This window comes from Pristis pectinata, chromosome 14, assembly GCF_009764475.1.
Source record: "Pristis pectinata isolate sPriPec2 chromosome 14, sPriPec2.1.pri, whole genome shotgun sequence".
Lineage (NCBI taxonomy): Eukaryota > Metazoa > Chordata > Chondrichthyes > Rhinopristiformes > Pristidae > Pristis > Pristis pectinata.
The window spans coordinates 49,422,219-49,435,297 of record NC_067418.1 but is presented as its reverse complement, the minus strand read 5'-3'; the positions used below and the strand labels follow the sequence as shown (position 1 = coordinate 49,435,297).

The following is a 13,079-nucleotide window of genomic DNA, read 5'->3' as shown; positions in this document are numbered from 1 at the left end:
GGGCTGGATATGTGTTCTGTTTTCTGTGCTCGGAATGTATCTGGGCAGTTTTCTGCCTTGTGAAGTAGGTGCTGGCATAAAATAAAAACAAAACTTAATCTTTTGCTGCTTGCAATCTTTTCAATGCTTCACGTGAAAAGCAAGTTTAGGTCCCTTTATATTGGTATTAGTTGTACAGTGAAAAACTTGTCTTGCGTACCGATCGTACAGGTCAATTCATTACACAGTGCAGTTACATTGAGTTAGTACAGAGTGCATTGAGGTAGTACAGGTAAAACCAATAACAGTACAGAGTAAAGTGTCACAGCTACAGAGAGAGTGCAGTGCAGGTAGACAATAAGGTGCAAGGTCAAAACAAGGTAGATCATGAGGTCAGAGTCCATCTCATCGTATAAGGGAACCATTCAATAGTCTCCTCACAGTGGGATAGAAGCTGTCCTTGAGCCTGGTGGTATGTACCCTCAGGCTCCTGTATCTTCTACCTGATGAGAGAGGAGAGAAGAGAGAAATGACCCCGGTGGATGGGGTCTTTGATTATGCCGGCTGCTTCACCAAGACAGCGAGAGGTAAAGACAGTCCAAGGAGGGGAGACTGGTTTCCGTGACGCACTGGGCTGTGTCCACAACTCTCTGCAGTTTCTTGCAGTCCTGGGCAGAGCAGTTGCCGTACCAAGCCGTGATGCATCTAGACGGGATGCTTTCTATGGTGCATCGGTAAAAGTTGTTGAGAGTCAAAGAGGACATTGATGGTGATGGGGAAGAGATTAAAAAATGGTGTTACATCGGTGTAGGTGGAGATGTAAGAACAAAGTCAGGAGTTGTGGATGGAATAGTCCTTTTAGACTATTGAGAGGAAGGAAAATGTCTGGTGGTGCCAACTTGTTGAAGGTGGCAGAGGTTATGTGGGTAGTTCCATTGAATGTTAAGGTTGATGGAGTGGAAGCTAAAGCCACTCCTTCCAGGTGAAGCAGCATTCACTGCCCTTCCAATTTAGTGGACTGAATTTGGTGCTGATGGTGTGGTCTCCCCTACATCGCAGAGATCAAATGCAGATTGGGTGATTGCTTTGCAGAACGCCTCCATTAAATCCGCGAGGGTGACTCTGAACTTACAGTTGCTTGTCGCTTTAGATCTCCATCCCACTCCCATTTGGGCCCATCCGTCTTTAGCCTATTCCTTTTCCATCGAAGACTACCTTGAGCTCAAGGAGCAGGATTTCATGTTTGGACGGCACATTACAGTCCGTGGGACTTGACGTTGAATTCAAGAACTTCAGATAGAGAGCCTTTCCGGTGCTTTGGCAGGTGGGAGCGATCTGACAGTGTAATTGTGTGATGGAGCGGTTTTGGTTTTTTGATCGTGGTACTGCGATTGTCCAGATTGGTACAATGTTACGTCATTCAGATTTTGCTCCCTTCTTTGCAGATGAGCAAGAAGATGGGTCAGAACAATCATTTGTTAACTCGAGTTCAAACAATGCAAATAACGGGACAGCAAAAGATACTGCGGTCCGGACCACAGGTAACTGCATCCTGGTTTAATGCCCAGAAGGTTCAGCTCAATTTTTTAAGATGGTGTTTCCTTACCCTGGGACTCTCTGCCTTCCAGGCTGACTTATTTTATACACTTCGATCAGATCACCCAACATTCACTCTTCCACACTCATGGGAATACAGCGGCAATTTGTATTTACAAGCCATCTCTAATGTAATGCCCAGGATTCTAAACAACAGCATTATCAAGCCAAAAATTTGATCTATGAGCTTCAGAAAATGCCATCAGAACAGGAGAGAAGTTTAAGCAACCTTCATTTGGAAGGGAGAGTGAGGGAAGCAGAGGTAAAGAAAATTTTAGCGAGAGAATTTGAAGAATGCCAAAGCAGCTAAAAAGCAACAATGGAGCGATTAGAATTTGGAGAGTGCCACAGACTGGAATTGGAGCACAAACCAAGCTAATGCAATCTCATCTTGTAATTTAATGCTCTAGGTCCAATATTGTTCTCATGCATCTGCACTGTGAAAATATGAGGCAAAAGGTATCCTTGGGATGTTGTGTATAATATTGAATGGAGCATTCTAGATGAGATATGGCTCAATTGAAGTCTGATTTCTCTTTCTATTCCAGTCTCCCAGTTAACGCCAACATTCATTAGCTCTTTAGATTGCTTTCTGTAACTGCTCAGTAGCCTCTCCGGTTTGCATGCATGAATTTTCAGATCTCTCTGCTCCTCCACTCTTCCGAGCCTTCATTTAGAAAATGCTCCACTGCGTCTCTCTTGGATTAGATGGTGGGTCATCTCATTCTTGCTTGCATGCTATTCCGTGGACAAACTCGCAATCTGTCAGTATGCAGCTTTCTGGTGCCACCTACACAACTTACCATCCCTCTTAACCCAGAGGGTTAAAGGTTAATGTGGCGGCGGTGCAGTTTTTTGAGCAGGGGCTTGTGTTGCTTGCCTTGGTTGTGGATTGGACCAGGATGAGTAGGTGTGCATCTGTTTTAATGTGTCGCTGTAACTTGCTCTTCGTCAGGTGGTTTGGTCTTGCTTGGAGCTTACACGGACAGTGACGATGAGGACAGTGCTGATACCGAGCCACAGGAGGTGGAGCCACGGCCCAGTAAGCCTGCAGACATCGACAGCACGTTGGCAAACTTCATGGCGGTGAGGATTGGATTGGCATCAATCTCCTCCAGTGCTACCTCTCGTTCCCCACCCCTCCTCAACACCGTCCACAGTTATCCTTTTTCTCTTTGCGCCGCTGCACCCCCCCGCGTCCCTTTTCTCTCCATCCCCACTCTTCCTCCACTTATGCAGGTTGTCAAGGAAGGGCAAGTGAAGGGGTGGCATTGCCCTCTTCACCCCACCCCTGTTTCCACTATCTTCTGATACCACCCCCCCCCCCCCCCCCCCCCCCCCCCCCAACTAGCCCCCAGCACATCTCAGGTGCTCCACTGCTTTTCCATTCTCCTCGCCCATGTCTTTTCCATGCCTCCCACAACTCCACTTCCTCTGGAACATCAAACCGCACTCTTTATCTTTCCTTTTCCCTTCCATGCTATTCACGACTTTTCCCTCCCCATAAGGTTGCATGGTGCTGTGCCCAGACTGAAGTATTTGTGAGGTTGCACTGTGAAGGAAGCACTGGGTCATGCGTGTATTTCTGTCTGAGTGTAAGGTTTATGTCTTCTACCTGCAGGAGATTGATGCAATTACAGCACCTCTGCCCGTTTCTGAGTCGGCTGCTTCCACTGAGGCACCAGCCCCGGCACCCACACCTCCACGGCCAGAACCAAAACCTTTACTGAATGCTCAGAAAGCTACAAACAACCATGTTGACAGTGAAGTGAATGCCATGGTGGTGAGCGGTAATATGGCAGCTGATTGGCACTACGATACACAGTATTCGCTGGCTGGAGGTATGTGTTAGATTAATATTATACTTGGTCAAAACCTGCTATATATAGTTTTGTTTTAATGGGAGGGTTAAGTAACAGGGTTGTTATAATGGGAGACTTCAACTTCCCAAATATAGACTGGAACCTGCTTAGTGCCAAAGGTTTAGATGGGACGGAATTTGTTAAATGTGTCCAGGAGGGATTCCTGACGCAGTATGTTGACAGGCCGACTAGAGGGAATGCCATGTTAGATCTAGTTTTAGGAAATGAACCGGGACAGGTGAAGGATCTATTGGTGGGTGAGCATTTGGGGGACAGTGACCATTGCTCCATAACCTTTAAAATTGTCATGGACAGGGACAGGTGCAGAGAGGACAAGAGATTTTTCAATTGGGGAAGGGCTAACTACGAGGCTATAAGGAGAGAACTTGGGAGTGTAAATTGGGATGTCCTTTCTGAAGGGAAATGTACCATGGAGATGTGGTCGATGTTCAGGGATCTTATGCAGGATGTTAGGGATAAATATGTCCCGGTGAGGCAGAGAAGGAATGGCAGGGTGAAGGAACCGTGGGTGACGAGAGAGGTGGAACAACTTGTTAGGGAGAAGAAGGTAACATACGTGAGGTATAAGCAGCAAGGTTCAGACAGGGCCCGTGAGGAATATAGGGTAGCAAGGAAGGAACTTAAGAAAGGGCTGAGGAGAGCTAGAAGGGGACATGAAAAGGCTTTGGCTAGTAGGGTTAAGGAAAATCCCAAGGCTTTTTTCACGTACGTGAAGGGTAGGAGGATGGCTAGGGTAAAGGTAGGTCCGATTAAGGACAAAGGTGGGAGAATTTGCCTGGAGGCGGCGGAAGTGGGAGAAGTTCTCAATGAGTACTTCTCTTCGGTATTCACCAGGGAGAGGGGTCTTGATGATGTGGAAGGGAGTGCTGGTAGGGGTAATGTTCTCGAGGTTGTAGATATCAAGAGAGAGGATGTGTTGAAGTTGTTAAATAATATTAAGACAGATAAATCTCCGGGGCCTGACGGGATTTTCCCCAGGTTGCTTCGAGAGGCTAGGATGGAGATTGTTGAACCGCTGGTAAGGATCTTTGAGTCCTCGTTGTCCATGGGGATGGTGCCGGAGGATTGGAGGGTTGCGAATGTTGTCCCCTTGTTCAAAAAAGGTAATAGGGATAGGCCAGGGAATTATAGACCGGTGAGTCTCACGTCTGTGGTGGGTAAGCTGTTAGAAAGGATTCTAAGGGATAGGATTTATGAACACCTTGAGAATCATGGACTGATTAGGGACAGCCAGCATGGCTTTGTGAAGGGAAGATCTTGCCTCACAAGCCTGATGAAGTTCTTTGAGGAGGTGACGAGGAAGATTGATGAGGGCAGTGCGGTGGATGTGGCTTACATGGATTTTAGTAAGGCATTTGATAAGGTTCCTCATGGTAGGCTTCTTCAGAAGGTCAGAGACCAAGGGATCCAAGGAAGCTTGGCTGTGTGGATTAGGAATTGGCTTGCATGCAGAAAGCAGAGGGTTGTGGTGGAAGGAGTGCCCTCGGATTGGAAGGCAGTGACTAGTGGTGTCCCGCAGGGATCGGTTCTAGGACCTCTACTTTTTGTGATATTTATAGATGACTTAGATGAGGGGGTGGAGGGCTGGGTTAGTAAGTTTGCAGACGACACTAAGATAGGCGGTGTTGTGGATAGTGTGGAGGGCTGTCGGAGCTTACAGAGGGATATTGATAGGATGCAGAGCTGGGCTGACAAGTGGCAGATGGAGTTCAATCCGGAGAAGTGTGAGGTGGTACACTTTGGAAGGACAAACTCCAGGGCAGAGTACTGGGTGAATGGCAAGGTACATGGCAGTGTAGAGGAGCAGAGGGATCTGGGGGTTCATATTCACAGTTCATTGAAAGTTGTCTCTCAGGTGGAAAGAGCAGTTAAGAAGGCCAATGGGATATTGGCTTTCATAAATCGTGGGATTGAGTTTAAGAGCCGCGAGGTTATGATGCAGCTTTACAAAACTCTAGTTAGGCCACACTTAGAGTACTGTGTTCAGTTCTGGTCGCCTCATTATAGGAAGGATGTGGAGGCGTTGGAGAGGGTGCAGAGGAGATTTACCAGGATGCTGCCTGGATTGGAGAGTATTGAATATGAGGAGAGGCTTAAGGTGCTAGGGCTTTATTCACTGGAAAGGAGGAGGATGAGAGGAGACATGATAAGAGGTATATAAAATACTGAGAGGAATAGATAGAGTAGACAGTCAGCGCCTTCTTCCCAGGGCACCAATGCTCAAGACGAGAGGTCATGGCTTTAAGGTTTTGGGTGGGAGGTTCAGGGGAGATGTCAGAGGGAGGTTTTTCACCCAGAGAGTGGTTGGTGCATGGAATGCACTGCCTGGGGTGGTGGTGGAGGCAGATACATTGAACAGGTTCAAGAGCTTGTTGGATAGGCATATGGAGGAGTGTGGGATGAGGGGATATGCGGGAGGAAGGGGTTAGGTAGTGTGAGGGTAGTTTGATGGACGGTACAACATGGTGGGCTGAAGGGCCTGTTTTGTGCTGTATGGTTCTATGGTTTTACTATATACAGAACTCATTGGATAACTAAGATTATCACTGATTAGGATACTGGCTGTGACTGTGTCTTGCATAGAATTTTACACAAATTTATAGAACAGAAGTGAGCCATTCAGCCCATTGTGTCTGTCAGCACTTTGAATCCGTTAAATCCTATATCCAATACTCTCCCATGGTCCTGGAAATTGGTCCTCCAAGTAAGTGCTCCCATTTCCTTTGGCAAGTTTCCGTGGAATCTGATGTTTCCACCCTTTCCTGCAGTGCATCCTGATCTGAACATGCACATGGAGTACTTTGTGCAAAAGCACGGTAGCGTAGCGGTCAGCGTAAGGCTATTACAGCGCCAGCAACCCGGGTTCAGTTCCCGCTGCTCTCTGTAAGGAGTTTGTACGTTCTCCCCGTGGGTTTCCTCCGGGTGCTCCGGTTCCCTCCCACATTCCAAAGACGTACGGGTTAGGAAGTGTGGGTGTGCTATGTTGGCGCCGGAAGCGTGGCGACACTTGCGGGCTGCCCCAGAACACTCTACGCAAAAGATCCATTTCACTGAGTGTTTCGATGTACATGTGACTAATAAAGATATCTTAATCTTAAATTATTTTAGATCTGTCAGAAGAAACCATGTCTTTTCTTTCTGTTAATAATACCTCTCCAAATTCTGCTAATGAACCTCTCCACATCTTCTCTGCCCTCATTTTATAAAAAAATTGTTTGGAGGTCCTGATCATCATCATCGCTGAGATTCTGAAGTCTGCTGCCTGTATCATCTCTCCTCGTTCCCCAAGCCCACTGGGCATTATAACTGCACTGTAATGAATTGACCTGTAAGATCGGTTTGTATGATAAGTTTTTCACTGTACCTCAGTACAAGTGACAATAATAAACCAATACCAATACCAAAAGTGAGAACTTTCCCTGGTTCCTCTCTCTGGAGCCACTTACAAATTCACCTTGTCTATGAAAAGTGTATATGAGGAACTGGGTAGGAAGCTGAAAAGCAGGACCTCAAGGGTAGTAATCTCTGGATTGCTGCCTGTGCCATGTGCCAGTGAGGGTAAGAATAGGTTGATTTGGCAGATGAATGTGTGGCTGAGGAGTTGGTGCAGGGGGCCTGGTTTCAGACATGTGGATCATTGGGATCTCTTTTGGGGAAAGTTCGCCCTGTACAAAAGGGGCGGGTTACACCCGAACTGGAGGGGGACCAATGTCCTTGTGGGCACGTTTGCTAGAGCTGTTGCAGAGCACTTAAACTCGTTTGGCGGGGGATGGGAACCCGAGTGATGGGTCAGAGGACGGGGCAGTTGGTGTACAGGTTGATGCAGCATGTAGCGAGACTGTGAGGAAGGATAGGCAGTCGATAAGGGCCAAAGTTGCGGTCAGTTGGATGGGCTGAAGTGTGTCGATTTTAATGCAAGAAGTATCAGGAACAAGGGTGGTGAACTTAGAGCATGGGTAAGTACGTGGAACTATGACGTTGTGGCCATTACAGAGACTTGGCTGTCACAAGGGCAGGGATGGCTGCTGGATGTTCCAGGGTTTAGATGTTTCAAAAGGGTCAGGGAGGGAGGTAAAAGAGGTGGGGAAGTGACTTTGCTGATCAGGGATAGTATCTCAACTGCAGAAAGGGAAGATGTCCTGGAGGGATCGTCTACTGAGTCAGTGTGGGTGGAGGTCAGAAACAGGAAGGGAGTGATCACTCTGGGAGTTTTTTTCCTTGACTCCCCCCACCACCCCCCCCCCCCCACCCCAATAGCAACAGAGACACTGACGAACAGATCATGAGGCAGATTTTGAAACTGTAAAAAAAAACAGGATTGTTGTCCTGGGTGATTTCAACTTCTCTAATCTTGACTGGCACCTCCTTAATGCATAAGGTTGGATGGGGTGGAATGTGTTAGGTGTGTACAGGAAGGATTACTGACACGATATGTAGACAGGCCAACTAGAGGAGAGGCCATTCTGGATTGGGTACTAGGCAATGAACCTGGTCAGGTGTCAGATCTCTCAGTGGGTGAGCATTTCAGAGTCAGAGACAGTGACCACAACTCCCTGACCTTTACCCTTGCCTTGGAGAGGGATAGGAGCAGACGATATGGGAAAGTATTTAATTGGGGAGGGGGAATTATGATGCTATTAGGCAGGAACTTGCATCCTAAGTTAGGAGCAGATGTATGCAGAAGCGCACAATGGGAAATGTGGAGGATGTTTAGAGATCACGTGCGGGGGGGGGGTTCTGGATAGGTTTGTCCCACTAAAGCAGGGTAAGGATGGTAGAGTGAAGGAACTATGGTTGACGAGATATGGAATATCTAGTGAAGAGGAAGAAAGGACCTTACTTAAGGCTTAGGAAACAAGGATCAGACAGGGCTCTAGGGAGTCACAAAGTAGCCAGGAAGGAGCTTAAGAATGGATTTAGGAGAGCTAGAAGGGGGCATGAGAAGGCCTTGGCAAGTAGGATTAAGGAAAACCCCAAGGCATTCTACTCATGTGAAGAAGAGGAGGATGACTAGAGTGAAGGTAGGACAGTAGGGATAGCGGAGGAAACGTGCCTTGAGTTGGAGGAGGTAGGCTAGGTCCTTAATGAATACTTTGCTTCAGAATTCACCTGTGAGAGAAGTCTTGACGTTTGTGAGGACAACATAAAACAGGCTGATAAGCTAGAACATGTCAAGGAGGAGGATGTGCTGGAACTTCTTAAAAGAAAATTAGGATAGATAAGTCCCCGGAGCCGGACGGGATATATCCCAGGATACTATGGAAAGCGAGGGAAGAGATTTCCGAGCCCTTGACGATGATCTTTGCGTCCTCACTGGCCACAGGAGTAGTACCATGTGATTGGAGGGTGGCAAATTCCTTTGTTCAAGAAAGGGAGTAGGGATAACCCTCGATTACAGGCCAGTGAGTCTTTCTTCAGTAGTAGGCAAATTATTGGAAAAGGTTCTTAGGGACAGGATTTATGAGCATTTGGAGAAGCATAGTCTGATTAAGGACAGTCAGCATGACTTTGTGAGGGGCAGGTCATGCCTCACGAGCCTGATTGAATTCTTTGAGGATGTGACAAAGCACATTGATAAGGGTAGAGCAGTGGATGTGGTGTATATAGACTTCTGTAAGGCATGGGATCCAGGGAAACTTGGCTGTGTGGATTCGGAATTGGCTCGCCCATAGAAGGCAGCGGGTGGTTGTAGATGGAGTGTATTCTGCCTGGAGGTCAGTGACCAGTGGTGTTCCGCAGGGGTATGTTCTGGGACCCCTGCTCCTTGTGATTTTTATAAATGACTTGGATGAGGATGTGGAAGGGTGGGTTAGTAAGTTTGCAGATGACACAAAGGTTGGTGGTGTTGTGGATAGTGTAGAAGGTTGTTGAGGGTTACAATGGGACATTGTTGGGATTAAAGCTGGGTTGAGAAGTGGCAGATGGAGTTCAACCCGGAAAAGTGTGAAGTGATTCACTTTGGAAGGTCGAATTTGAAGGCAGAATACAGAGTTAATAGCAGGATTCTTGGCAGTGTTGGGAACACAGGGATCCTGGGGTCCAAGTCCATACATTCCTCAAAGCTGCTGTGCAAGTTGATACAGTTGTTAAGAAGGCGTATGACATGTTGGCCTTCATTAGTTGGGGGAATGAGTTCAAGAGCCACAAGGTAATGTTGCAGCTCTACAAAACTCTGGTTAGGCCACACTTGGAGTATTGTGTTCAGTTCTAGTCACCTCACTATGGGAAGGACGTAGAAGCTTTAGAAAGGGTGCAGAGGAGACTTACCAGGATGCTGCCTGGATTGGAGAGCAGGTTGAGTGAGCTGGGGCTTTTCTCTTTGGAGAGAAGGAGGATGAGAGGTGACTTGATAGAGGTGTACAAGATGATAAGAGGCACAGATCGAGTGGACAGTCAGAGACTTTTTGCCAGGGTGGAAATGGCTAACACGAGGGGACATAATTTTAAGGTGATTGGAGGAAAGTACAGGGGGGATGTCAGGGGTAAGTTTTTTTTTACACAGTGGTGGGTGCGTGGAATGCACTGCTAGAGGAAGATACATTAGAGACATTTAAGAGACACTTAGATTGGCATGTGGATGGTAGAAAAATGGAGGGGTATGTGGGAGGGAAGGGTTAGATTGATCTTAGAGTAGGTTAAAAGGTCAGTACAACATTATGGGCTGAAGGGCCTGTACTGTGCTGTGGTGTTCTATGTTCTATAACACCCAGCTGCTCCTTTAGCCCTATTACCACAATTCCAATCTAGCTAGTCACCACTAGCCTTTCACAAAACCTGTTCACCTCTTAGCTCAGGCTTTTCCAAGTAACAGATAATTTTATCCTTGTCTGTGATCTCTCTCCCCACTATTGACGTAATGCTCAGTAACCTATAATTACCAAGTTTATCCTTAGCTTTTTTTGAACAGTGATATAACAGTTGCAGACCTTCAGTTGTTTGTCATCTGTCCCATATGCCCAGAAGACTGTAATATTTTGATTAGGGCCGCTTGTCTGAACACTACTTTCCCTTGGCACTCTAAGATGCTTCACATTTCGCCCAGGTGCCGACACTTTCAGCAGCCAGCTTTCTATCTGTTTTTATCCTATCCAATATCACCCTTCTCCTTGTCTTCTATGATATTAATTTTACCCTGTTCAGTAGATAGATGTAACATCTTCATTCAGTCCTCAGGCATTCTCTCTGAGTCCACCTAGCATTTTTGTTCCCAGTGGATCACCTAGTTCTTTGTAATTGTCTTTTTACTTTGTATAGAATTTTAGCTTCATTTTTATCAACTTGCTAATCATTATTCAAACTCGTTCTTTGCACTTGTATCCTTCAGTTCCCCCCATATACTCTGTGTATTCGGTCTGGTCTTCAACATGTATTTGGTATCAAATATTTGCCATACTACTGGCAGCTGATTCCCTTTCCCTCCTGCTTAACTTGTAATGTCTGGTCCCTTTTCTGCCCATTTTAAAACCTGGAATCTATTATAACCGTAATATCATAACTGCCTATGGAAGCTTTGCTAAATCTATTGGTCTGTTACATTTTGCTGAATGCTAAACTGCGCCCAATCCTCAGGATTGCTACTTTTTGTGATATCTTTATATTCCTCTTCTTTGAACCTAATGCAATTCTTAACATTTGTTAGTCGTAGCTAAGTAAATTTTCCTTTTGGGTTTTGCACCAGATTCATGTCTACTATGTTGACATAAAAGGGGTTGATGTCACAATGCAAGAAGGCTAGAGTCATTGGGGCAAGTGAGACAAGTTGAGGGCTCTTGCAAAAGTTGGTGGCTTTGGCATTAACACCTGCTATTTAAAATGGATAGATATTTGTCGTGTTCAGAACTTTTCCTGTAACTATTCACAAGATGCGAGGAAGGCATGATTTGGATTTGCAGTTGTATGGTTGAATACCACAAAAGTGATGATGGTCATGGATAGTTTGTGGGTTGTACAACTTTATTCTAACCACTGGAGAGTTGTGTGCTGAGAGAGGGTGAGCTTTGGTCAACATAAGTTTAGTAGTAACAAGAAGTGTTCTGCTCTCTTATTGCTGCAGTTAACGTGGAGATGGGTGACTGGCAGGAGGTGTGGGATGAGAACACAGGCTGTTACTACTACTGGAACATTCAAACCAATGAAGTGACATGGGAACTACCCCAGTACCTGGCCACTCAGCTTCAAGGACTCCATTACCAGGGCAGGTGGGTACTTGACCACAACAGACACCCTCACAGCAGACTTCTAATGCATATTCCACTGCCTTCTGCGCAGTGTTATTAACTGATGTAACCTGGCTGGCTTAAATTATATATGTTTGTTTTTTTTAAATTTAAAAGACACTTGAAAAAATGACAGATGCTATAAATTGCCCTTAACTCACCCATCCTTCTCTGTCAAGGGAGACTGAACCTTGTTGCACACCAGTATTTACATCATTTGAGTCAATTCAATGGTTCTGGCTTGTCCCCAGAGGGCAAGGCAGACTGCAAAAATTGTGTGCAAGCTAACTAAAAGTTCCAAAAGTTTTTCTTCCCCCCCCCCCCCCCCCCCCCCCCCCCCCCTCGGTTCTCCTCCCCAGCCCTTGTAACTCTTAAGATATATGAGCCTACGCTATAATAGAGTGCTTGCCTTGATTTTAACATGTGTGCCCTCTGTCGGACTGTGGAGTGTTTTGGCTATGTGGAATACATGGAAATGCACACTTGACGGTTGTTCACATTCGTTTGTATCTTCCATGAGAGAAAGTTAAACATTGTTAATGGAGAAGACGCAGCAGTGGCAAACCCCGAGGCCCAATTTGAGGGCGTTGAAACTAAAGGACGGAGAGAATCAAGTATGCAAGAGGATCGAGGGATCGGGGCCAGGCAGGGGCCACGCCTCCTTGGATCAGCTATTGATGCCAGCAATCAGTGAAAAACAAAATGTTAATTTTACAGTATTTCTAACCAAAAAACAGTCTGCAATTCTCCACTCCTAGCATAGTGTGAAAAGTGAAGGGCTGTCTCGCCAGGGGGTCCGACACCTCGATATACACGAGCAGGGGTGACACGACCAGTGGCTCGACGCTGGCTAGTGCAAGTGGTGATCTTAGACCTACCTGTGTCTGTTCCCGTATTCGTTTACTGTTGAGGGCGTGCAAAAGGTAATGGATTGGTATTCTGACATACCACACAAAGGTTTTAGGCTAAGTATCACAGCGCAATGTAATTTTTGGGGCAGCTTATAATTTCACAATGTCACAATCGCCAAGCCAGAGTTGGATTAATTCTCTTCAGCTCAAAAGTGGGATGTCCCCAAAGTGGTTGCAAGGATGTCTGCCTATAACTTAACTGGGCATTGGTGAGACCGCACCTGGAGTACCATGTACAGCTTTGATCTCAACAAAGGATATTATCATTGGGAAGGGACAAGTCAGGTTCACTTGATTGATCATGGTCTTCTGAGAAGAGAAATCTCTAGTAGAATAGAACCTGAATTTTCTGGGTCTTGGGGAAAGTGAGATGATCTGTATGATAAGTAAATCTCAACTTGGGGCAAGGATGCTGTTTCCCCTGGGTGAAGAATGTAGAAATTGTCTTCAAATAAGGACTGCTGAGTGTTCTTCACTTAGGCATTCATGAACCT

General features: G+C 46.2%; 1 protein-coding gene across 1 annotated transcript in view; it reads left to right on the top strand.

Moving 5' to 3' along the window:
* fnbp4 (formin binding protein 4) overlaps nt 1–13,079 on the top strand; it is a 38,594-nt gene that overhangs the window by 8,942 nt on the left and 16,573 nt on the right. Inside the window, 4 exon segments of the mRNA XM_052028978.1 lie at nt 1,425–1,520; nt 2,531–2,661; nt 3,197–3,416; nt 11,512–11,656. Coding sequence (XP_051884938.1) covers nt 1,425–1,520; nt 2,531–2,661; nt 3,197–3,416; nt 11,512–11,656 — 592 coding nt within the window.